Here is a 23,044-nt window from a genome sequence, read left to right as displayed (position 1 = left end):
TACGAGTAACTATATATCCAAATCACACAAACATCAATTTTTTATATAAAATTTCATGAACAAGAGGCTCACCACAAGGTGGTGCCGGCGACAGGACGGTGCGGGCGATTGACGGTGGTTACGACGGAGATTTAGAAGGCACTAAGTAAACAACACCTACATATGCAAACTAAGTGTTATTTTAACCTCAAATTGCATATAAATCAAATACTAGCACATATATATATTTCCTCCCAAATTACTAAACTCAGAAATTAATAACTATATAAAGCATTGCAAGAGCTAATCTAGAAACGAGAGATGAAAGGACAAAGTTGCTAACCTTTGTGATCATTTGAATGGATGGGGGCCTTCAAATCTTGACAAATTTTGGGCAAAATGTGTGATGAGCTCGAGAGGAAGAGGGGAGGAACAGAGAGGAGAGGGGAAAGGGGAAGAACAGAGCGAACTCGGGTGGACGAAGGGTTTATGTAGGACAACCTTTAGTACCGGTTCATGCCAAGAACCGGTACTAAAGGTACTGGAGAGGGCCCAGACTGACAACATCCTGCCACCACTCTCATTAGTACCGGTTCGTGGCACGAACCAGTGCTAAAGGTTAGCCACGAACCGGTACTAATGAGAGCGGCCCGGCTAGCCGTTGGAACCGGCACTAATGTATACATTTGTGCCGGCTCAAATACAAACCGGCACTAATGTGCTTCACGTTTGACCCTTTTTCTACTAGTGATCTTGGGTGTAGCAAGCTTGTCCCAAGCTATCCAGTGTAGAGACCGTCGATCCACGGAGCTCCCCCACCAATATTTTGCCATGTTTGAGGTAAGATTCTTGCACACTTTCTTGGTGAAAAGAAAACAAGACATGCTGAAGGTCGGTATAGTGTGCAAAGCTCGAGGAGGCCGAGATTGTGGAGAGTTTTTTCAGTTCGGTGACTGATAAATTCATGTACATCATTGGCACGCTCGAGCAGCTTTACGACATCGATGACATGACCATAACGGAGGCGATCAGATGCTTGCGGACATGGAAGAGAATGCTCGTGGCTGTCGGAAAGGCAAAGGAGGAGGTAGTGACCAACTCATGTACGCGCTGTAGATTGGGAGTCTCCAAGTAGCAAAGGAAGGCACAAAGTTGGCGAAGGCTCAAGCAACGCGAAGAGCGGTGGACAAACCGGAAAAGGCAAAGGAAAAGGCAAGCCACAAGGTCGTGGTAAGGCGGACCGATCTAAAGAGCGGAAGCCATGGAACTTGATATGTCTGAGGTCAAGTACTATAACTGCATTGAGATGTGTCACTTTACGAAGGATTGTCCGTAGCCTAGCAAGCGGGAGATCAGGAAAATTACGACATGTAGCATATGGTGGTGTATGTTGAGTGTAGAAAAAGTTTCAAGGTCCAATGATAAAGCAACTAACACTTCACCTTCAAACCCGATCAATTTCTTTTCAAAACCATGATTCTTCCTGAGAGATTTTTTATTTCCAAGAAGTGTATGTCACTTTTGCGAAAACTACTCCAATTTTTACTACAACATCTAGGGATCATATCGTGACACCATGCCAGTTTTCATATTTTTCATATTTTATTTGCATTTTCTGGAATTAAAAAACTAATAGGCTCAATGTTTGGGGTTGTGTTTTTGCACCCTGATGTCTGGGTGTCTTTTATTTTTATTGGATGAGGTCTAAACATAGATTCATTAACACAAATAACATTTTTCAGCCCATTTTTGACAGCATTTTCATGCACTTGCAGTTCAAAAAGTTCGAAGGATTATATCCGCTAAATATATAGAAAACCCCTTATGCGCCGTTTGGATGTTGACATTCTGACCAAGAATTTGGTATTAGCGTTCTTTGCCCCGAATGCCGGTGTTTGGAGGGCCTAGACATTCATCCGCGTGAGAAATTCGGGACCGATATCCAGAGGCCAACCCAACCACTGGCTTGACCCCTTCGTAAATTGGGAGCCATGACCCTCATCATTCCGCTGAATTGGCTTACCTCTTCATTGTCCCCATTCGACGCACGCGAAAAGGAAAAATGGAGCGCCAGCACAAAGTAGGCACCGCGCCGGCCAAGGGAGATCGAGCTCGGCCCTCCTCGACCGATGGCTTCTACTCCCTCCGTCCCTAAACATTTTTCTTTCTAGATTTCAACAAGTGACTACATACGGAGCAAAACAAGTAGAAAAATGACTTTACGTGAGCCCTATTAGTTCTGATTTGGAAACGGACCGGTACTAATGTGACCATTAGTTCCCGTTCCAACGACTAGGGGGGCGGGCATTATTAGTCCCGGTTCATGTTGAACCTCTAGTACCGGTTCGTGACACAAACCGGGACTAAAGGTGTGGTGGCAGGCTGGGGCCCCACGAGCACATATAGTCCCGGTTCATGTCACAAACCGGGACTAGAGGTGCACCGTTAGTCCCGGTTTGTATAACCAACCGAGACTAAAGAGGTTAATATATATAGTGCTTCATCTAGCCCGAGTCGAAGCTCTTTGTTTTCCCCCTCCTCTCTGTTTTCTTCCCCTCTTGCTCGAGCTCACCTCCATTTTTGCCAAAATTTGTCAAGATTTGAAGGCACCCCATCCATCCAAGTGTTCAAAAAGGTTAGCAACTTTGTCTTTTCATCTCTCATTTCTAGATTAGCTCTTGCAATGCTCTATAAGTATGGTGATTTGTGGTTTTAGTTTGGGAGTAATTATATGTGGGTGTTTATTTGATTTATATGCAATTTGAGCTCAAATTAACTTCTTAGCTTGCACATGTAGGTGAGGTTTACTTAGTGCCTCCGCATCCCCGTCCTAACCACCGTCGATCGCCCGCACCGTCCTGTCGTCGGCACCACCTTGGTGAGCCTCTTATTATTATCCTTGTTTTATATTTAAAAAAATCATGTTTGTGTGATTTAGGTAGTTACTTGTATCATTTTCTTACTTGCACATTGTTTATTATACATAGTGGCATGATTTTGATATCCATCCCCGTCAGCCCTCGTCCAGTTTATGATTGGGATGTGGTATATTCTATTTTATAACTATTTGTTGCATTTCGTGTTTATGACAATTATGCCCATCAAGTTGACATAGATATTTTTATCTAGGTGGTATGTGAACCGGAAATTGCAACCGACCCTCTTGTCGAGAAGTTAAATTTAGTTGAAAAAGAATACGAGTATTTGAAAGAAAAATTGAAAAGAATTAAAGAAGAGAAGATGAAACTGGAGTAGTTTGTTGCCAATGTCGTCGATGATCACAAGATCAAGATGGATGCAATGCGCTTGAAGATCAGAATGATAAGAAAATATGCCGTTAATAATGAGGCTTGGTATAATTATGCTTTTGGATCAATTGTTACCTTAGTTGCGATCTTGATCGCATTTGTTGTTGCATTTAAATGCTTTAGCTAGAGAGTTTGTATGTTGTTTTATGAGAATAAGTGTGTATGAACTTGTATTAATTTTGTCTTTTCGGTGTTGTGTAATGAAGATGATCCGGCAATGGATGTACGATGACCGATGATCTCCCTAGTTCATTAATGGTGTGCATACTTTTCTACTTGCGGCTGAGGCAAATAAGTAGCCGGATGGTTTTATGTATTGTCCATGTGATGTTTGTAAGAATGATGAAAATTACTCTAATCAAGAACCATTCACATCCACCTGTTTACGTCTGGTTTCATGTCCGGCTATAACTGTTAGACCAAGCACGGAGAAAGAGGGGTCCTAATGGAATAAAATGAAGAAGAAGGGGATGATGACAATTATCCTAGCCATGGGTTTCCTAAATATGATGGTACAACAATGGGGGAAGATGTTGAGCCGGCAATGGGGGATGAAACTAAAGAAGAGGCATCAGATGAGCCCGTTGATGATCTTGGTCGGGTCATTGCCGATGCAAAGAGAAATTGCGCAAGTGGAAAGGAGAAGAAGAAGTTGCAGCGCATGTTAGAGGATCACAAGAAATTGTTGTACCCAAATTGCGAAGATGACAAGAAAAAGCTGGACACCACACTGGAATTGCTGCAATCGAAGGCAGAGAATGGTGTATCTAACAAGGAATTTGAAAAGTTGCGGATAATGTTAAAGAAGATGCTTCCAAAGGACAACGAATTTCCCGATAGTACGTATGAAGCAAAGAAGGTTATCTGCCCTCTAGGATTAGAGGTGCAGAAGATACATGCATGCCCTAATGGATGCATCCTCTATCACCATGAGTACGAGGATTTGAATGTGCGCCCGGTATGCGGTGCATTCCGCTATAAGATCAACCGCGATGACCCTGGTGATGTTGAGGGCGATTGCTCCAGGAAGAAGATTCCTACTAAGGTAATGTGGTATGCTCCTATAATACCATAGTTGAAATGTTTGTTCTAAAACAAAGAGCATGCCAAGTTGATGCGATAGCACAAACAAGACTGTAAGAAAAACGGGAAGTTGAGAGTACCCGCTAACGGGTCACAGTGTGGAGAAAAATCGAGAGAAAGTAGGGGGACTTTGCAGATGGCGCAAGGAATGTATGGTTTAGTTTTAGTGCAGATGGCATTAATCCTTTTGGGGAGCAGAACAAAAAATCATAGCACCAGACCTGTGACTCTATGTATCTATAACCTTCCTCCTTGGCTATGCATGAAGAAGAAGTTCATTATGATGCCAGTGCTCATCCAAGGCCCTAAGCAACCCGGCAACGACATTCATGTATACCTAAGGCCATTAGTTGAAGAACGTTTATAGTTGTGGAATGAAAAAGGTGTACGCGCATGGGATGACACAATCAGGAGGAATTTGACCTACATGCGTTCTATTTGTAACCATCAATGATTGGCCTACTCTCAGTAACCTTTCAGGACAGACAAACAAGGGATACCATGCATGCACGCATTGTTTAGATGATACCGATAGTATATATTTTGATAAAACGTAAGAAGAATGTGTACCCGTGACATCTTTGATTTCTTCTGATCAAGCATCTCTTAAGAAAGAAAGGCAAACATTTCAAAGGTGAGGCAGATCACTGGAGAAGCCTCGCCACCGTACTAGTGATGATATACTTGATATGGTCAAGGATTTAAAAGTAATCTTTCGAAAGAGTCCTAGCGGACAATCTGTTCCGAATGACCTGACGGATGCGCACCCATGTGGAAGAAGAAAGCTATATTTTAGGACCTACCCTATTGGAAAGACCTAGAGGTCCGCTCTGCAATCGATGTGATGCACGTGACGAAGAATCTTTGCGAACCTGCTAGGATTCTTGGGCGTGTATGGGAAGACAAAAGATACACCGGAGGCATGGGCGGACCAGCAACATATGCACGGAAAAGACGGCATGCATTCAAAGCAGTATCAGGGTCATGCCAGCTACACTCTTACCAATGAAGAGAAGGAAATCTTTTTTGAATGCCTGCTTAGTATGAAGGACCCGTCTGGCTTCTCCTCTAATATAAAGGGAATAATAAATATGGCAGAGAAAAAGTTCTAGAACCGAAAGTCTCATGACTACCACGTGATTATGACGCAACTGCTTCCGGTTGCATTGAGCGGGCTTCTACCGAAAAATGTTTGATTAGCCATTGTGAAGCTATGTGCATTCCCCAATGCAATCTCTTAGAAGGTAATCGATCCAAAAATCTTACCAAGGTTAGAGAATGATTTGGTGCAATGTCTTGTCAGTTTTGAGTTGGTGTTTCCACGATCCTTCTTCAATATCATGACGCACGTCCTAGTTCACCTAGTCAAAGAGATTGCCATTCTGGGTCCTGTATTTCTACACAATATGTTCCCCTTTAAGAGGTTCATGGGAGTCTTAAAGAAATATGTTCATAACCATACTAGGCCAGAATGAAGCTTCTCCAAGGGACATGAAAATGAGGAGGTCATTTAGTTTTGTGTTGACTTTATTCCTGACCTTAAGCCAATTGGTGTTCCTGAATCGCGGTATGAGGGTAGACTAGGTGGAAAAGGCACGCTAGGACCGAAAGCAATAATATATATGGACGGGCATTCTTGGGCGCAGGCAAACTACACAGTTCTACAAAATTCCTCCTTGGTGGCTCCGTATATCGAGGAACAGAAGAATATTCTACGCTCTAAGCACCCAGAGCAGTCTGATGACTGGATTACACATGAACAAACGGGGACTTTCGCTGGTTGGTTGCAAACACGTCTCATGTATGACGACTCTATTGAAGATGAGTTGTACTTATTGTCCCACTTATCATCTTCGAATATATTGACTTTCAAAGGGTACGAGATAAACGGGAATACATTTTACACGATCGCCCAAGATAAAAAGAGCACCAACCAAAACAGTGGTGTCCGCTTTGATGCAGTAAACACCAATAGGCCAAAGGACACATATTATGGTTACATAGAGGAGATATGAGAACTTGACTATGGACGTGGTTTGAAGGTTCCTTTATTTTGGTGCAAATGGGTCAATCTGACAGGAGGCAGCCGGGGTAAGGGAAGACCCGCAGTACGGAATGACAACAGTGGATCCCAACAATCTTGTGTACGCAGACGAACAATTCGTCCTAGCCAATGATGTGGCATGGATTTTACATGTGAAGGAAATGTCTATCAAGCCGAGAAAAAGAAAAGATAAGAAAGCAAATACATCATACGATGAGCCAAAGCACCACATAGTTCTTTCAGGGAAAAGAAAAATCATGGGGGTGGAGGACAAGACAGACATGTCAGAAGATTATGAAAAGTTTCGTGAAATTGCTCCATTCACAGTGAATATTGACCCGAGCATCCAGTTAAATGATGAAGATTGTCCATGGTTACGGCGCGAAGAAAAAGTTTTACACCCAAAGATCCCACTCTGGGATGTGACCGACTTCACTGTCATCACTTTCTTCTCTAGTGAGTTTCCGGACTTATATATCTAGAAAGTCCCACTTCCGACAAACCGGAGGGAATCTTTGTTATAGTTAGGGTACTTATGTGTTTTGGCATTCGAAATGCGAAGAAATATTATGTACAAAAAAATTATTTCATGCATTATGTAGGACTTTATTTGCTATTATTCTAAGCTAAATGACCCTGAAATTGAAAAGAACTACAAATGAATGCAAGACAGGACAATTTGTAAAGAATGCAAGAAGATTCATACTTCCCCAACTCCAAAATTTCTGAAGAAATACCACACCGTAGAAAATTTGTTGTTGCTTACATTTTTTGAGCTAAATGACCCTGAAATTAAAAAACACTACAAATGAACTCTGAAAAGGTTGAAAGTTTGCATGGTATCATCATTTCACCCACATAGCATGTGCTAAAAAGTTGAGAGGGTTACGACAAAAATTGGATGCACTTCGTGTACAAAATGTACAATCTCTTTCGAAGTATCAGGGTTTCGGACGAAAACACATTTGTTACAAAGGCATTTTGTTTTTTAAAACTTATTTCAACTCCAGACTTTTTGTGCGTTCAGTATGCACAATTCAAAGCCACATAATTATTTTTCAACCCTTTCTGACTTCATTTGCTATTTTTCATTCATTTACTGATTTTTTTGAGTTAAATGACCTTGAAATTAAAAGCACTACAAATAAACCCTGAAAAAGTTAAAAGTTCGCATGGTATCATCATTTCACCCATCTATCATGTGCTAAAAAGTTGAGAGGATTTCGGTCAAAACTAGATGCACTTCATGTACAAAATGGACAATCTCTTTCGAAGTATCAGAGTTACGGATGAAAACTCATCTGTAAAAAAGACATTTCATTTTTTTAAACTTATTTCAATTCCAAACTTTTTGTGCGTTCAGTATGTAACATTCAAAGCCACGTCATTAATTTTTCAATCCTTTCTGACTTCATTTGCTATTTTTGAAGCACTTGCTGATTTTTTTAGCTAAATGACTCTGAAATTGAAAAGCACTATAAATGAACTCTGAAAAGGTTGAAAATTGGCATGATATCATTATTTCACCCACATAGTATGTGCTAAAAAGTTGAGAGGGTTACGACAAAAACTGGATGCACTTTGTGTATAAAATTGACAATCTCTTTCGAAATATCAGGCTTTCGGACGAAAACTCATCTGTTACAAAGGCATTACATTTTTTAATTACCTAAAAATTAAAAATTGAACATAATGATAAAACACACTAATATTAAATAGCCGAAAAAAGAATAACTAAAAAATCTATTTTTGTTGTGTTTTTCCTTTCCTGTAATTATATTTTTGTTGTGTTTTTCCTTTCCTGTAAAATGTTAGTTTCTATTGTGTTTATGTAATTTCCTTTTATTTAATGACATAACATATATGTTTGCAAAAACTGTATTGATTGAAAGTTTGCATAGAGAAATGTAAGATGGGCCAGTTTGTTGGCCAAAAATCAGTGGGCCATGAACCGCCTGAAATTAAATGGACCGAAATTCCATTTGGGTCGATTGTTACGTGGGTTGTGGGTCTTAGGCTCAGCTAAAATTTAGTGGACCAAAATTTTAATTGGGCCGGTTAGTTCATGGGCTGCCACGTAATATCCATGTCAGATGATGATGTGGTAGACAATTTAACGTCGTCATGAGCATGTTATTTAAGTACCATCCATGACTCAAAATCTGTCATGGATCCATGACGAATAGACGGTCTTTCATGGAGTATACTATGGTCAAATTATGACGCGATATACATGAGGGATTTCAAATCTGTCATGAGTGCATTTCAATGACAGTTTTGCACAAGTCCATGACGGACTGGTACCGTCATGCATTAACAAAATTCTTATAGTGAAGAGGAGGAAATAACATGGAAATTTGTCCCCGACCAACCTCTGGTCAAGCCAAGGAGATCCCGCTTCTATCAACGAGAATGTGCACATTACATGAGTGGTACCTCAGAGAAGTAAACAACGTGCGAGAGTCCCTCATCGTGACTCATGAAAGTCAAGGAAGAACATTACTTCCATGCAAAAGATGGGTTGAGTTTCAAGAAATGTTTCAGTTATTCAATCAAGACACACTTGACAAATCTATCGTCAGTTGCTATTGTCTGTAAGTGATTTCTTTCTGTAATTTAAATCTCTAGCTAGCTGTGCTCGTTCATTACCTATAATTATCCTCACTATATTCTTTTCTGTGATATTATGCAGAATGAAGATGTATGAAATGAAAAGAGGTGGACGCTAATGGTATTGGGTTCATTGACCAAAATACCATTAATGAAGAGACATGGTCACAAGAATGGTCGAGAAAAGACACAAAGAGAAGCTTGCTACAGTTTGTGAAGCGACTAAATACCCAACCAGAAATACTACTTCCTTACAACTTCGTGTGAGTGTTCTATATCTTGTACTACAAGTTCTATTTTTGCTTACTAGATGTTAATAAGTGTAGTTGATGAGTTATGCACATGCCCGCTTAATTATACAAATGTGTGTGCATGCAGTTTTCACTGGATCTTGATAATCATTGAAGTTGACGAGGGAAAAGTTCAACTACTGGAATCACTACATAAAGATACTAATGAATACTCAATCGTGAGGGGGATGGTCGACAGGTAATTTCAATCATTATCGCACTATGTCGGCCTCTTTAGTTCATTTTCAAATATCAACTAACTAATAACTGTGTTATTCATTTTCTTTGCCGGCGGGTAGGGCTTGGCAAATGTTCATCAAAGAGGTTAAAGGCGAACTGAAACAACAACTGAAATGGGTGCGACCCAAGGTAATTAAGTACTACTAGCTACGTCTGCGCATCTCTTTAATTCTACTTTGATCAATACCATTGTCATGCTTGATTAATTATTATCTGATTGAATCCTATTCTCGTAAAGTGCATGACGCAGGTGTCGAGGAATAATTTATGTGCGTACTACGTGTGCGAGAACATTCGCATGATGGTGTCCGAAAGAAGCACATCTGCAAGACAACTTTGGTTACGTTTGCCAGAACATAATTCATAATTCTTTTTATCATGATCTAGTATATATACACACAACTGATATATTCATATTGATCTCCTTTTTTTAATAAACATGCAAGAGATGCGGGATAAGCTCCTACTAGAGGACCACGTACGAGCAATTCAAGAGTAAATAGCGGGTTTTTTGCTCCACCAGATCATAGATCCCAAAGGAGAATACCATTACATCTAATGCATGCATGTAATGATCTGCAAATTGTAGGAGAAATTGTATATACCTTAATTACAATGTTGTAGATGTGCATTAAGTTTTGATAACTTTTGTTTTGGCCGTGGTCATGCTGCTGCTTTGGTTCAGTCAGTCATGAAACTCGTTGACAAATGTGATTTGATGGATACTTTTAGAGTCTGATTATTGAGAAGGAATAAGTTTTAAAAATTATCAAAGTTGTCCACATAAACAGGGGAAGGATTATCGTCCCTTTTTGTGTTGTGGAAATGTATATTCATCACTTGATATGATTCAGTTTAGTGCGTGCTTTTGTTGGACCCAATGCAGAATCAACAAAGAGTGCCTCTCATTTTCATCAGCATCTGGTCTCTTGTTCATTTGGTCTTTCTCATGGAGCATGGTCATGGTGCTGCCATGAACAATAATAGATAACGGCCAAGTGAATTGCAGATAAGAAAAAATCATCACATATAAGTTTTCTAGAAGAAGGGGTGCATACTATTAATTACGTTTTTAGCAAAATTATCACTTATTGCTATTTATTTTGAGGATACTCTATAACGCACCCTCTCTGTCATGATTTGAAGATATAAAATTGTAGATAGCATTGGCTCGCACACTGAAGATACTATAGTTATGCTAATGTAGAAGAAAAAAAAGCAGATCCTAGCTCGTAGGTGGTTCTGGAGTAGCTTTCTTCTAATTGAAGTTTGGCTTTGTCATAGTTGACACTCCTGTTTGCCTTATTGTTAAGTTAAGCGTACTGCATTTCTTGTAGTATATTAACAACTTGGAGTATTCATTAAAATATTTATGTTTCAGTCCTTTATTTGATCCATTATTCTTGAATTTCTATGTGGCAGAGAAGTTGCTACCGTGGAGAGTCCCTGCCATGCCTCAGCATCTACCTTTTTGCCTTTGCCTGGACCTCATGTTTGTGCAGATCTCCTTGACAGCCTGCTTCATGAAATTATTGCTCTCTTTAACTCATTCCAAGACCTCCTTGCTTTCATTGGCACCTGCCACTCATGGCGCAATGCAGTCTCTACCTTTCCCTCTGTGTATACATTCAGCTTCCCGCCACTCCATTTGAAACCAGATAGTCCATATGTTCATCCACATAGTGGCGGTGTCAAGCCAATTATTTTATCTAATTGCAAATGGCAGCTAAGTGATCCTACCAAGAAAAACTTATCCCTTGTGTGTTCAATGCCTGAAAATAGTCCAAATGCAATGCACTCTTTGGGCTTCTCATATGGGTATCTTATCTTCTCCTACGAGGATCACTGCCTCCTTGTGGATGTGTACACTGGTACCAAGGTGAAGACCCCCAAACTCCCACCCAACAACAATCTTGGATACTTTTGTGGCATAGGCATCCTTACGGCTCCATTAATTTCAGCCAACTCATGCCTCCTCCTTTTCTCGAGGGCTTCCATGTTTGAGTGGCGGGTTGGAACAAAACCTGGTCAGAGCACCCTCTTGATCTTGGCCGTGAACGCATGTATCAAATTGTGTTCTTCAAAGGTGATATCTTTGCCATAGATGCTCTTATGAGGCTCCACACTATACACTTGACACCTCGGTTCGGCATGCGAGAAGTACCAATTCAATCGGAATTCCTGCCTATTAACTCATGGTTGGTGGTATGTGGTGACATGCTCCTCATGATTGCCCAGAGGTTAAACTCTGGCGGATTGGATGGCTCATCCTTTAAGGTCTTTCGACTCGACTTCACTGTTGAACCAGCTAAGTGGGTGAAGGTGGAGAAGTTGGAAAATATTGAACTGTTTGTTAGCCTTGACAGGAGGGATCCTACATTTTCTTGCATGAGTCCAGAAAGATGGGGAGGAAAGAGTAACTACGTTTATTTTGCAAGGCTATGTGAAGGTCCTGATGAAACTTGGACTTCCGCTGAGCTTGGTCAGCTAGTGCCAGAAAATGCAATTCACCCCATGTTCTATGGTACGTCATTCCCTCCCGACTACGGTTTACTGAGTAACCTATGGGTATTCCCCAATTTAATTTATGGTTCTGGCTAGTGATCCTATCACAGGATTTTTTATCTTAGTTAGCAACTAGTTTTGTAGCCGTGATGGTTTCTGACTTTGGGAGCAACGTTTTGTTGTTCAAGTACAATTTATCTCTATTGGCATTCTGCTGGTACGCCTGGTTGTATTGTGCATTTGTCATCTGCTTGCGCCGGGTTTCAGCCATGTGCTGATAAGTGAGACATATTGTCATGTATAACTTGGGTACTATTGTGGCCAAACTTACTGTATATTCACTTTACTTTACCTCCCATATTATGTATACATGCCGGTGCTGTAAACCATCACCCTAGATCATTTTTCTTTTTGCTGGATTGGATTGCATCATGCATCGTTGAACTGAATGTGATGCAGTGGATGGTTGTTTTCTTCCCCTTTTTAGTTGGTAGTCTGTTGATGGAGCTTGCGTGTTTACTCTGGAACTCTCTGCAAATGACTTCTTGTGCTTACATCTTATTGGGTGGGGCTTCTGCCTTAATCTTGTGTCTCTGTGTATGCTGTATGTACAACTTGGTTCTTGTTGTGGTGGCGTCGAGCGCCTCTCTGTCAACTTTTGGCTCTGATGAAATGCATTCATATAATCTTGATTCATCTATTACAAGCTTTGGTTCGACTATTACAAAATTAAAACCACTGCTTATATCAAGTCAATCCAACATAACGAACCAGTTTTCTTTCACTTTTGTGAAAGCACCAACCAGTTTTACAAGTGTATCACTAGTAGGCAAGCTCATCATGTTGATCAAGTAAAACATTCAAAATCACCGGACCGAGTCTACACCATGCGTGTTTCATACATATAGCCAAGAATGTCAGTTAGAAAGAATATCCTTCGGAGGGAGCCTTGGAGATCAGTCATTATCTAGCCTTGGAGTGACATTAGATCACTCATTGGACTGAAATCATACAATTTACATCGTAGTTTTGTTTTGGAACTTCGTACCACCAAGGTTGTGGACTACGAAGAGAGTTAAATTCTGTAGAGACTGACAGCTGGACACTTCTCAGTCGTATTTTTCCCCGCTTCCTATTGAATTTGGAATTTCATACTGAACGCATTATGTACAAAATATCAACCCATATGAGATTTCTATGTTAGCCGCCTCCTTTTGGCCTCAGCACTACTCCACAGTATCTAGGGGAGTAAACATGTGCGGATGAAACTAAAGATTTACTAAGCCAACGTTTATTTATTTATAGGATTCCAAAGTAATACACCCTCGGTTTTCAAAATATAAGACTTTTAAACTGAAAATATAAGACTCTTGGCATTTCAATTTAAACTGCCAAAACGTCTTACATTTAGAAACAGAGGTGGTATCACTTAAAATACGACCACGTGTATTATATTTTTCTATGAAATTTTCACAACAATTTATCAACTAGGATTCTTTGAATATCGCAAATGAGAAATTTGAATTGTTTGCTGTGAAAAGTCCTCACAGATCCACCGTGAATCAAAGATAGTCTTTGAACCATGCATGCAAGAGCCTACGATGGAACCATCTGCACTAAGTACTTGCTTGAGCTACCCATACAACATTGTTGCCACAGCACACTGGCAAGACCATCCACGGCTAGCTAGCTCAGGAGTGCAACATTGACAACAGCAGCAGCAGCAGCAATCGTCATTGCATCCAGTTTTAAACAACTTTCCAATTAAATTTGTGAATTTTTTTATAAGTGGACAAGGAAAGAAACAAAGACAGAGAAATCACCTCAATATTTAATATTTCGACAGATGGTGCTGCTACAAAGAAAGGCCATTGTCCATAAAATGTCAAATTCAACGAAGATGCCACGTACATACAGTGTCCTTAGGTTGCTGAATGTGGTGCGGAGTTCCTCCATTTCAGGTTGCAACCAAAGCTGATATCAGGATCAAACCAATAAACAAACAAAATAAGGATAAATAGTTTGCAAGCACAGAAATGAGATCGCCAGATAATTTATAGCTATGATTTTTCTCTATCATACATAAACACATCCATGGAAAATAGTGCTTATGTTTCCTCCTTGGAAATCCAATGTGACGACATGACGAATACCAAAAAAAGTTCCATCTAGCGAAAATAAAACAGTACTTACTTTTTCTCCTTGGAAATCCGATGTGAGAGTATGTATGCCTGTTATTCCATGTAGAAGTTCACTTAATCTAAATTCACGTTGACAAAACCTAAACTAGCTATGAAGCAAACCTAAACTAGATATAATTGTGAAGATTATTGTATGCTTATAAAAAACATTCATATAGTAACATATGACAAAACTTAATTAGTAAGAAAATTGATCCAGTTCATATCCATAACACTTTTTTATCAATTAATATTGTAAACTTTAGCATCTAGCTTTTTTTTGAAAGAAAACTTTCAATCTATTCATCACCTGTCAAGGTAGTATAAAGAACTCCAGAAGTAAATATTACATCCAGGTCCGTCGACCACCTAGCGACGACTACAATCACTAGAGCGAGCCGATCAAATTAAACCTATCTATCTAGCTATGTAGAAAATCTTAAGTAGAAATCATTGTAAAGATTATTGAATGCCTATATAAAATATTCATACTGACATTTTACAAAACTTAATTATTAGTAGGGAAAGCATTAAATGGAAGATCTGACACCTCGGCCGGCCAGCGCATTGTGGTATCCCTGGGTCGCCGGCGTCGGGTTTGATGGTGGATCAGGTGCGGCCGACATAGACGAGCTTGGGGACATGTGGCGGCTGGATCTGTGAAGGACGGAGATGAGGAGCACCAGCGGTTGGGGGATGTATTTGTAGGTGAGGGAGGGCGTGGCGCAAGGTAGGTGAACGACAACCTCTATTAATGGCGGAAGTTGAATCTGCACCTCCACCTCAGAATCCGGACGGACGTGCATGCATGTGTTGCTGAAGGTGCACGGCCTTCGGGGGTGTAGCGCAGCTTATCTATGACCCCGTCACGGCGCCGTGACCTGCGACGTGCACACCTACGTGGCACAACTGTGCGGCGTGTTTACTGCGAGGACATTCGGCTTAGGGCGATGTACGCCGAGTATTTTCGGTAAGCCGCAGTTTTTTTGGGCGTGTCACAGCGTACTTGGATGTACGCCGAGTCTAGTGGCTTCGCCGTGCTCCGCACACCAGACGCACTACTTATCGCCTTGTACGCCGGTGGCCGATATAAAACTCTCGGCGTACGCGTTAACACAAGGCAAGAAATGATTTTCCTGTAGGACCTGGCAATGGAGCACAGAGAGCTCACTCCTCAAGAGAACAAACTACTCTTACCAGGTTAGATAATCTGCTCTTTACTGTCGACCGGGAGACTATGTTGCCTCACTACCATTTGTCTCCTGCTTCAACGGCTATCTCTGACCACTGCCCGCTTATTATGAAGAAGATGGAGCTTAATAGATGCAAAACCTTTCAGATTTGAGTCCTTCTGGCTGGGGCTGTTGCTGACGCCTGGAGAAAACCTCTGCACTCCTCAGACCCAATTAGAATCTTCCATGCCAAGCTTTCCAGAACAGCCACGGCCCTCAAGGAATGGAACAGGGATATGAGAAAGAAGGCTAGCTTGGCAACTGACATTGCAAACGAGGTGATATTCCAACTGGACCTGGCAATGGAGCACAGAGAGCTCACTGCTGAGGAGTGGGCCCTTAGGAGGAACCTTAAGTCCAAACTTCTGGGAATTGCTGCCTTAGAACGGATCAGATGGAAACAGAGATCCAGGCTAACCACCATCAGATCAGGTGATGCTAGTACAAAATTCTTCCACCTAAGGGCTAATGGCAGACTCTGGAAAAATCATATTGCCACTCTTATTGGGCAGCACGGCGAGACTTCTGACCACAAGGAGAAGGAAAATATTCTATTAGACCACTTCAAGAACCACATTGGCAAAGCTGCACCCAATGTTTCGCTTCTGAATTGGGACCTCCTAGGCATTCAGCGGGCTGAGCTGCAACACTTGGATCAGGCCTTCACTGATGAAGAGATCAAGGCTGCTGTTTTTGATGGGCATGCTGAGAAGTCACCTGGACCAGACGGGTTCACTGGGGCTTTCTATAAAAGGTTTTGGTTACTAATCAAAGATGACTTGATCGAGGTTTTCAAGAGCCTTTTCCTTCTAAAGGGGAACCAATGGAAGATTCTTAACTCTGCCAACCTAGTGCTGATACCCAAGAAAGAGGGAGCGACAACACCTTCAGATTATAGACCGATCAGCTTGATGCATAGTGTTGCTAAAATCATCTGTAAGGTGCTTGCTAATCGGTTGGGGCCCGAGTTACACAAAATCATTTCGGTCACTCAAAGCGCTTTCATTCGAGGCAGATCCATCCAGGACAACTTTCTCTATGTCAAGAATGTAATCAAAGATGCCCACCAAAAGAAGAAGAAGTTGCTATTCCTCAAGCTTGATTTCGCAAAGGCGTTTGACTCGATTGGTTGGGGATACTTGTTGCAAGTTTTGGAGCAGTATGGGTTTGGGAAAAAATGGAGGGACATGATCTGTATGTTGCTGGCCTCGGCCACTTCTAGGGTGCTACTCAATGGATCTACTGGCTTGCCTTTTCAGCACCGACGAGGATTCCGGCAGGGAGACCCCCTGTCGCCGATGCTATTCATCCTAGCCCTGGACCCCCCTCCAAAGAATTTTGAACACAGCCACACAGTTGGAGATACTCTCCCCCCTGTCGACGCCCTCTGCTATGCTAAGGGCAAGTTTCTATGCTGACGATGCTGCTCTTTTCATTCAACCGTCTAGTTTGGACATTCAAGTCGTGCTACAAATTTTGGAATTCTTTGGTGACGTGTCCGGGCTCAAGATCAACCAAGGAAAGTGTGTGGCTTATCCTGTCCGGTGCGAAGGGATTGGCATCGCCCCCCTCCTGGAGGGTTTTGGAGGAACTCTTGGGGGCCTTCCGTGTCGCTACCTTGGACTGCTGCTCTGTCTTAGAAAGCCGAGAAGGGTTGAGGTTCAGCCACTTCTGGATAAGATTGCCGGATGCCTACGACCGTGGAAAGGAAGGTTCTTCACCAGAGCTGCCCGACTACTCCTTGTTAATCCAGTCCTCACCTCTACGCTTACGTTCTACCTCACTGCGTTTGCGCTGGATAAATGGGCTGAGAGGCAAATTGATAAACTGCGAAGAAAATTCCTTTGGAATGTTGAAGATGAGGCTTATGGTGGGAAATGCTTGGTAAACTGGAAGCGCATTTGTGCTCCAAAATCGGTGGGGGGCCTTGGTATCAAAGAAATCGCCGCATACAGTAGAGCCCTTCGTCTGCGGTGGGCATGGTATGAGTGGGACTGTGTCGATCGCCCTTGGAAAGGCACCCCAATCCCATGTAACCACACTGATCGTCAGTTATTTGCTGCATGCACTAGCATTCAACTGGGGGATGGTAGGAAAGCGCATTTCTGGTCGGATAGATGGCTGAATGGAATGGCTCCGATGGATATTGCCCCTACTCTGTACAAGTTGTCTCGTAGAAAGCTTCTGTCTGTACGGGGCGGCCTACATGATAATCAATGGATGGCTGGGCTGCAAAGGATCAACAATGCTCTGACTCTTGACTCCCTTCTGAACCTTTGGACGGCCCTACAGCAGGTCCTTCTCACTGATCGGGACGACGAAATCTCTTGGATCCACTCCTCGAATGGAATCTACAACGTCAAATCCGCTTACAATATTCAGTTCATCACTCGAATTGCAATGCCGCAACTTGAATAGGTATGGAAAATCAAGGCTGAACCTAAGATCAGATTCTTCATCTGGACCTTGCTCCAAAACAGGCTGTGGACTGCTGATTGTCTGGCGGCTCGAGGATGGCCACATAACGATCGCTGCAGCACTTGTGATCAGCTCTCGGAGTCTGCGCGACACATCTTGATTGATTGCCCTTTTGCGAAGGAGATTTGGCAATCCTTTCACTTTTCCCACCCTGAAGTTGCTTCTGCTGCCCTTGCTGCCACTTCTATCAAATCCTGGTGGACGACTTCAATCAGATGCAAGATCTTGCATGACAATCTTCATGCATCTACCATGGCGGCATACATCGCTTGGAATCTTTGGAATGAGCGAAACAGAAGGGCTTTCCAACAGAAGACAACTTCCGCGCCTGGAGTACATAGGATGATTAGAGATGAGATTGACCTCTTTGCTGGGGCTTGGGAGTTTTAGTTGATCTTTTTCTCCGGGTCTGGTTGCCTCCTGGTAACCTGGCTCCTCTCTTTTTCTTCCAAACTCCGACCTTCTCGGTGTTAATATGTACAGTTTTTCCCTCTACTAAATGAAAAGGCAGAGCACCTGCCATTGCCCGTCAAATTTTTTTTCCTGTAGGAGTCCTCCGCCCGGCCTGATTTGGCCTGCGCCCGCGTCGTGGCCGCCACGTTGATTCACCGCTGTAGTGGCCATGGCCAGTCGGTTGTGCCCCTACATGGTGGCCTAGCGGCCGTCGGAGCTCCACAGCCGGTCGCCCCACCGCCACGGCCGAGCAGAGAGTCGGCGACATTTAATTTAGGCGACAACGGCACTATGTCTCCGAGTTCCGTATGCATAACCGCCGTATGCATGTCGAGGGAGCACTTCCAGTGGCCGTTGTCCACCCCCTCCCGACAGCCGCAAGCCACTGACGACTCGCAGGACGGATTTCTCCTCCTCGCACACTAGGTGTTCGATGAAATATCAACAAAGGTAAAAAAAAAAACCTTCTGCGCTTTTTGTATGCATGGTTGATTGATAGTCTCGTATTGTAGATGAGTTCTTGCAACTCCAACTATTACGATGATTCCAGCCTATTTTTTGTACAATCTGTAGTTTTCGACGCAAGTTTGTATTTTTATTTCATGCAAGTTTCCAGGTTTTTCAGACCAAATACCTTTTTCAAGCTGGAAAATTACTTACCGACAAAAACAGCGTGAAATGACTGTAGGTAGCGCAAAAACAGCTTACTTTCTTACAGAGCACGTCTCAAACGCGTAGGGCTGCTAATGCAAGTGCTGCATGCATGTATTGATGTATATCCGGCAGGGGGCTCATGCAAGTGAAGGAAAGGAATAAAAACAACGAGAATTGCCATCATGGGAGAAATTTTACTGTAGGAGAAAAAAAGTCCATACATGGATGCATGTCACAGACAGAGATAATGCACGAGGAGGAGGAGCATGCATCTACGTGGAACAAGAGGAGGAAAATGAGGAGGAGGAAGAAGAAAAAGGACAAAACAAAACCAATAATTCACTGCAGCCTGTCAAAGCCATGCATCGACACACATCTGACTACATGTGTGTGTGTGCGCGCGCGCGCGCGTTTGTGTGTGAGAGAGAGAGAGAGGAGAGAGAGAGAGAGACCTCCAAAGCCTCAAAAAGTGCCTGCAGCTACCGGGCTCCAGGCCTCCTGGTATTTGAATTTTTTGAAAAACACAGTTTCATTGCTTAAAAAATCTTATATCAAATACGTGAATACATACACACATTCCTAAGGCCTGGTAAAAAGCTGAAAAAGAAATACTTTTTATTTTGAGAAATACAGAAAAGATAAATTTCTGACAGAAAATGGCACACCTTTTCTCCTATATAGTGTCAGAAATTTGTTTTTTTTCTATAGCCCAAAACAAAAGGAGATTTCTACCGAAACATGCCACGGGTATTCGGAATGTGTATATATATCCCTGCGAAAAAATTCACATTTTTTTGAAACTTCTAAAATACAAATTTTAAACTGTTTAAATATAGAGAGCAGTGGAGCTCGGCTGCTGCAATCCCTCTCTCCCAAAGCCTGTCCAAGTCAGGTCAAGTGCAGCTCATGCAAGTGGGATGCTAACGTCCAACCCATCTGTATATGAACCATGCACTGCCACAGCCTCGTCGTAACCTAGCAACAACAGCTTATCCTACCCAACTTCGGTCCGTACCCACTTCCCCACCTCACAATTTGTATCTATCGGCAAAGAATAAGCTGTTCTTGACAATTAGCACTAATGGTGTTGAATAGCCATGGCCAATTCGAAACTATCAAGTAAGGGATCATTCAACAGAATTCACACATCTAATAACAATAACCAGAAGCTGTAATAAAGACATTCATCAAAAAACGACGAGTGCATCATTTGATATAATTCTCATGATAGGCTGGAAGTTAACACTAATATTGCAAGCACGGAAATACATACTACTTCCTCCGTTTCTAAATATAAGTCCTTTTAGAAATTTCCACACGGACTTTACGGATGTATATAGTTGCGGAAATTTAAATATGCCAAAAACAGTAAATATACAAAAGGTCTTTATGGTGCTCTCCCAGCTTGGAACAAGATATGTGGGTCCATGTACCTAGGTTTTCGGTTCTGAGTGATGAACTTCTTCTGTTCATGAGTCTCTGATGTGCTCCGGGATCTCGTTCTCGAGGATGGAATCAATCCACTCACAGATCATTAATCGTCAGTTACGATTTTGTTGCTCCCGGATACGACATGATTGCTCCCAGATACCGTATTGTTGCTCCCAGATACGGCATTGTTGCTACCGGATACAGTATGGTGGCTCCCGGATACATTATTGGTGCACCCAGATACTTTATTGTAGCTGTTAGTTACAATATGGTTGCTCCCGGATACGACATGGTGATCACCAGTTAGAACATTGTTGTCCCCACATACAAGGGTGTTGAAGCTCCCAGAGACAGCATTGTTGTCTCCGGATATGACAGTATTATCATTCCCAGACATGCTGTTGTTGCGCCCAGATCTCACAGTGTTGTTGCTTCCAGTTATGGTATTTGGTTGTTCATCGAGTGCTCTTCTTTTGTCATTTACATACAATAGCATGTTAGTGAAAACCATACCCGATGAACGACCCGCGGTGGCGAGGCCCTTGAGCCGTAACAAACTTTTGGGTACCTCGCCAACGAATGAATTATTTGAGAGATTCAAGTACCAAAGGTGGTCAAACTCACCAATCCACGACGGGATGGTGCCAACCAATGTGTTGTTGGCAAGGTTGAGCGACTTGAGCTCACCACAGCCCGCAAGGCTGTTCGGGAGCCACCCAGTCAGGTAGTTTGTGGAGAAGTCAGCGGAAGCAAGAAGTGGCATGCCGGAGAAGCTAACACGAGCAATTGGGCCGGACAAGGTGTTGTTCCGGAGGTTGAGCTCACGGAGAGATGATAGTGATGACAGAGACGGCGGCAAGAAGCCGGAGAACCCATTGGAGTGTGCGGCCAAATGCTCTAGCGACGTGAGATCATCGAACACGTCCGGGAGGCGGCCGAAGAAGTGGTTGGTGGACAAATCCAACAAGATGAGGTGTGTGAGCTCGCCGAGGCGTGAGCTCACCTGTCCGGTGAGCTCGTTGGATGCGAGGGAGAGCTTCCTCAGCCTAGCAAGGCCGAAGAGCGCGTCTGGGAGGGCGCCGACGAAAGAGTTGGAGCCGAGGAAGAGTTCCTCCAGCCACACGAGGCCCGCTAGAGAGGCTCCTGGGATGGGGCCCGTGAGGCCGTGCGAGGGGAGCCGCAGCACCGTGACGCGACCGCTGGCGCTATCGCAGCCCACACCTTCCCAGCTGCAGCACGAGGCGCCGGACCATGCGGTGCGGAGCAGGACGCCCCCGCCGCTGAGGTCTCCGGCGAAGCCCCGCAGCGCGTGAAGGTCGTCGGGGTGACACGGCACCGCGCTGGCCGCCGGCCAGAGGAACGCCCAGAGGAGGAGCAGCAGCCAGCATGTCGCCATGGACTCAGCTGTGGTATGCTACGTTTCCGCAAACGCAACGACTAGGCCAGAAACGTTTTCTGGAATGCAAAACGATTCCCAAGTGTTGTTGGCAAAACTGCTTGGGCGGTGCATCTATCTTATAGCGTGTGCGCGCGCGCAGTAAGCATGTGCTGCTTCATTACTGCTCTTTTCGTAAAGAAATATAAGAATGTTTAGATCACTACGTCCGTCCATGGCCACAATTCAATCTTGGTTTTTGTAGTTGTCTACCGACTGAAACCTGTGGATGAGATGGACTCATGCTGGCTAGTCCTCCTTCTCAACTCTCGTTGTGGACAGTTCGGCCCTAGTACATCAATGCTCGTGGATGTTTCTCCTTGGAACCTAGGGCAATGCAACTGTGTACTCGTGGGTGGCATGGGCTAAAGCTCGTGTAGTACTCCCTCTATTACATAATGTAGTGCATATGAATTTTTTCTCAAAAATCAAACCTTACGGATTTTTATCAAATTTGTATAAAATCATCTAGAATGCCAATCATATATATCATCTACTCCCTCCGTTCACTTTATAAGTCGTTTTAGACAGCTGAAAATAGGCTGCTTTACATGCCGTCTGAAATGTTTTCAAGACCTTGTAAAAGTGAATAGATGAAGTATCATAAGATGTATTTTTATATTGTACTCCCTTCGTCCCATAATATAAGAGCGTTTTTGACACTAGTGTAGTGTCAAGAACGCTCTTGTATTATGGGACAGAGGGAGTATATGCTTGATATTGTAGATATAAATAGTTTTCTTTATAAAATCAGCCAAATTTATAAAGTTTAACTTTTCAAAAAAATACGCACATTATCGAACGGAGGTAGTAGCAACTAGACGAGGACAGCTCCACCATAGTCCATCAATGCTTGTCGTGGACAGGATGCTAGAGAGGTAAGTTGAGTAAGAGAGAGAGGATATTTCCTTATGCACAGGTACGGTTCTAGTCACATATGCCTAGTTCAGTGATCCTGGGCGCGGGCGGCCACATTTGCAGTCGTCAAAAGTCATGATGCACTGTGGCGCTCGTCTTATCTCATTTACACCAACCGAGAAGATCTTGAAAGAGACGGCCGGATTGTGACCGGCCTAGGGCAGGCAAGGGCTACATTGACTATCCTTACGCCGACTGAGTATA

The 23,044-nt window shown here is 42.9% G+C and overlaps 1 protein-coding gene across 2 annotated transcripts; it reads right to left on the bottom strand.

Moving 5' to 3' along the window:
• Positions 1–20,239: 20,239 nt before the first annotated feature.
• LOC119312765 (DNA damage-repair/toleration protein DRT100-like) lies at positions 20,240–21,963 on the bottom strand. 2 transcript variants are annotated; one of them, XM_037588525.1, is made up of 2 exons: positions 21,112–21,963; positions 20,782–20,957 (listed from the first exon to the last, which is right to left on the bottom strand). In XM_037588525.1, exons 1-2 carry the CDS (start codon positions 21,881–21,883, stop codon positions 20,926–20,928), a joined length of 804 nt encoding a protein of 267 aa, XP_037444422.1. In that variant the 5' UTR covers positions 21,884–21,963; the 3' UTR covers positions 20,782–20,925. The 2 variants fall into 2 exon arrangements, with proteins under 2 accessions (XP_037444421.1, XP_037444422.1); XM_037588524.1 differs by having other exon boundaries at positions 20,240–21,963.
• Between the last annotated feature and the right edge of the window lie 1,081 nt (positions 21,964–23,044).

The sequence above is a fragment of the Triticum dicoccoides genome, chromosome 5B, assembly GCF_002162155.2.
Source record: "Triticum dicoccoides isolate Atlit2015 ecotype Zavitan chromosome 5B, WEW_v2.0, whole genome shotgun sequence".
NCBI lineage: Eukaryota > Viridiplantae > Streptophyta > Magnoliopsida > Poales > Poaceae > Triticum > Triticum dicoccoides.
The sequence above is the reverse complement of the archived record's forward strand: the minus strand, read 5'-3'. Positions and strand labels throughout refer to the sequence as shown.

Coding starts and splice junctions, on each gene's coding strand:
- LOC119312765 (XM_037588524.1), bottom strand. CDS start 21,883: ATGGCGACATGCTGGCTGCTGCTCCTCCTCTGGGCGTTCCTCTGGCCG.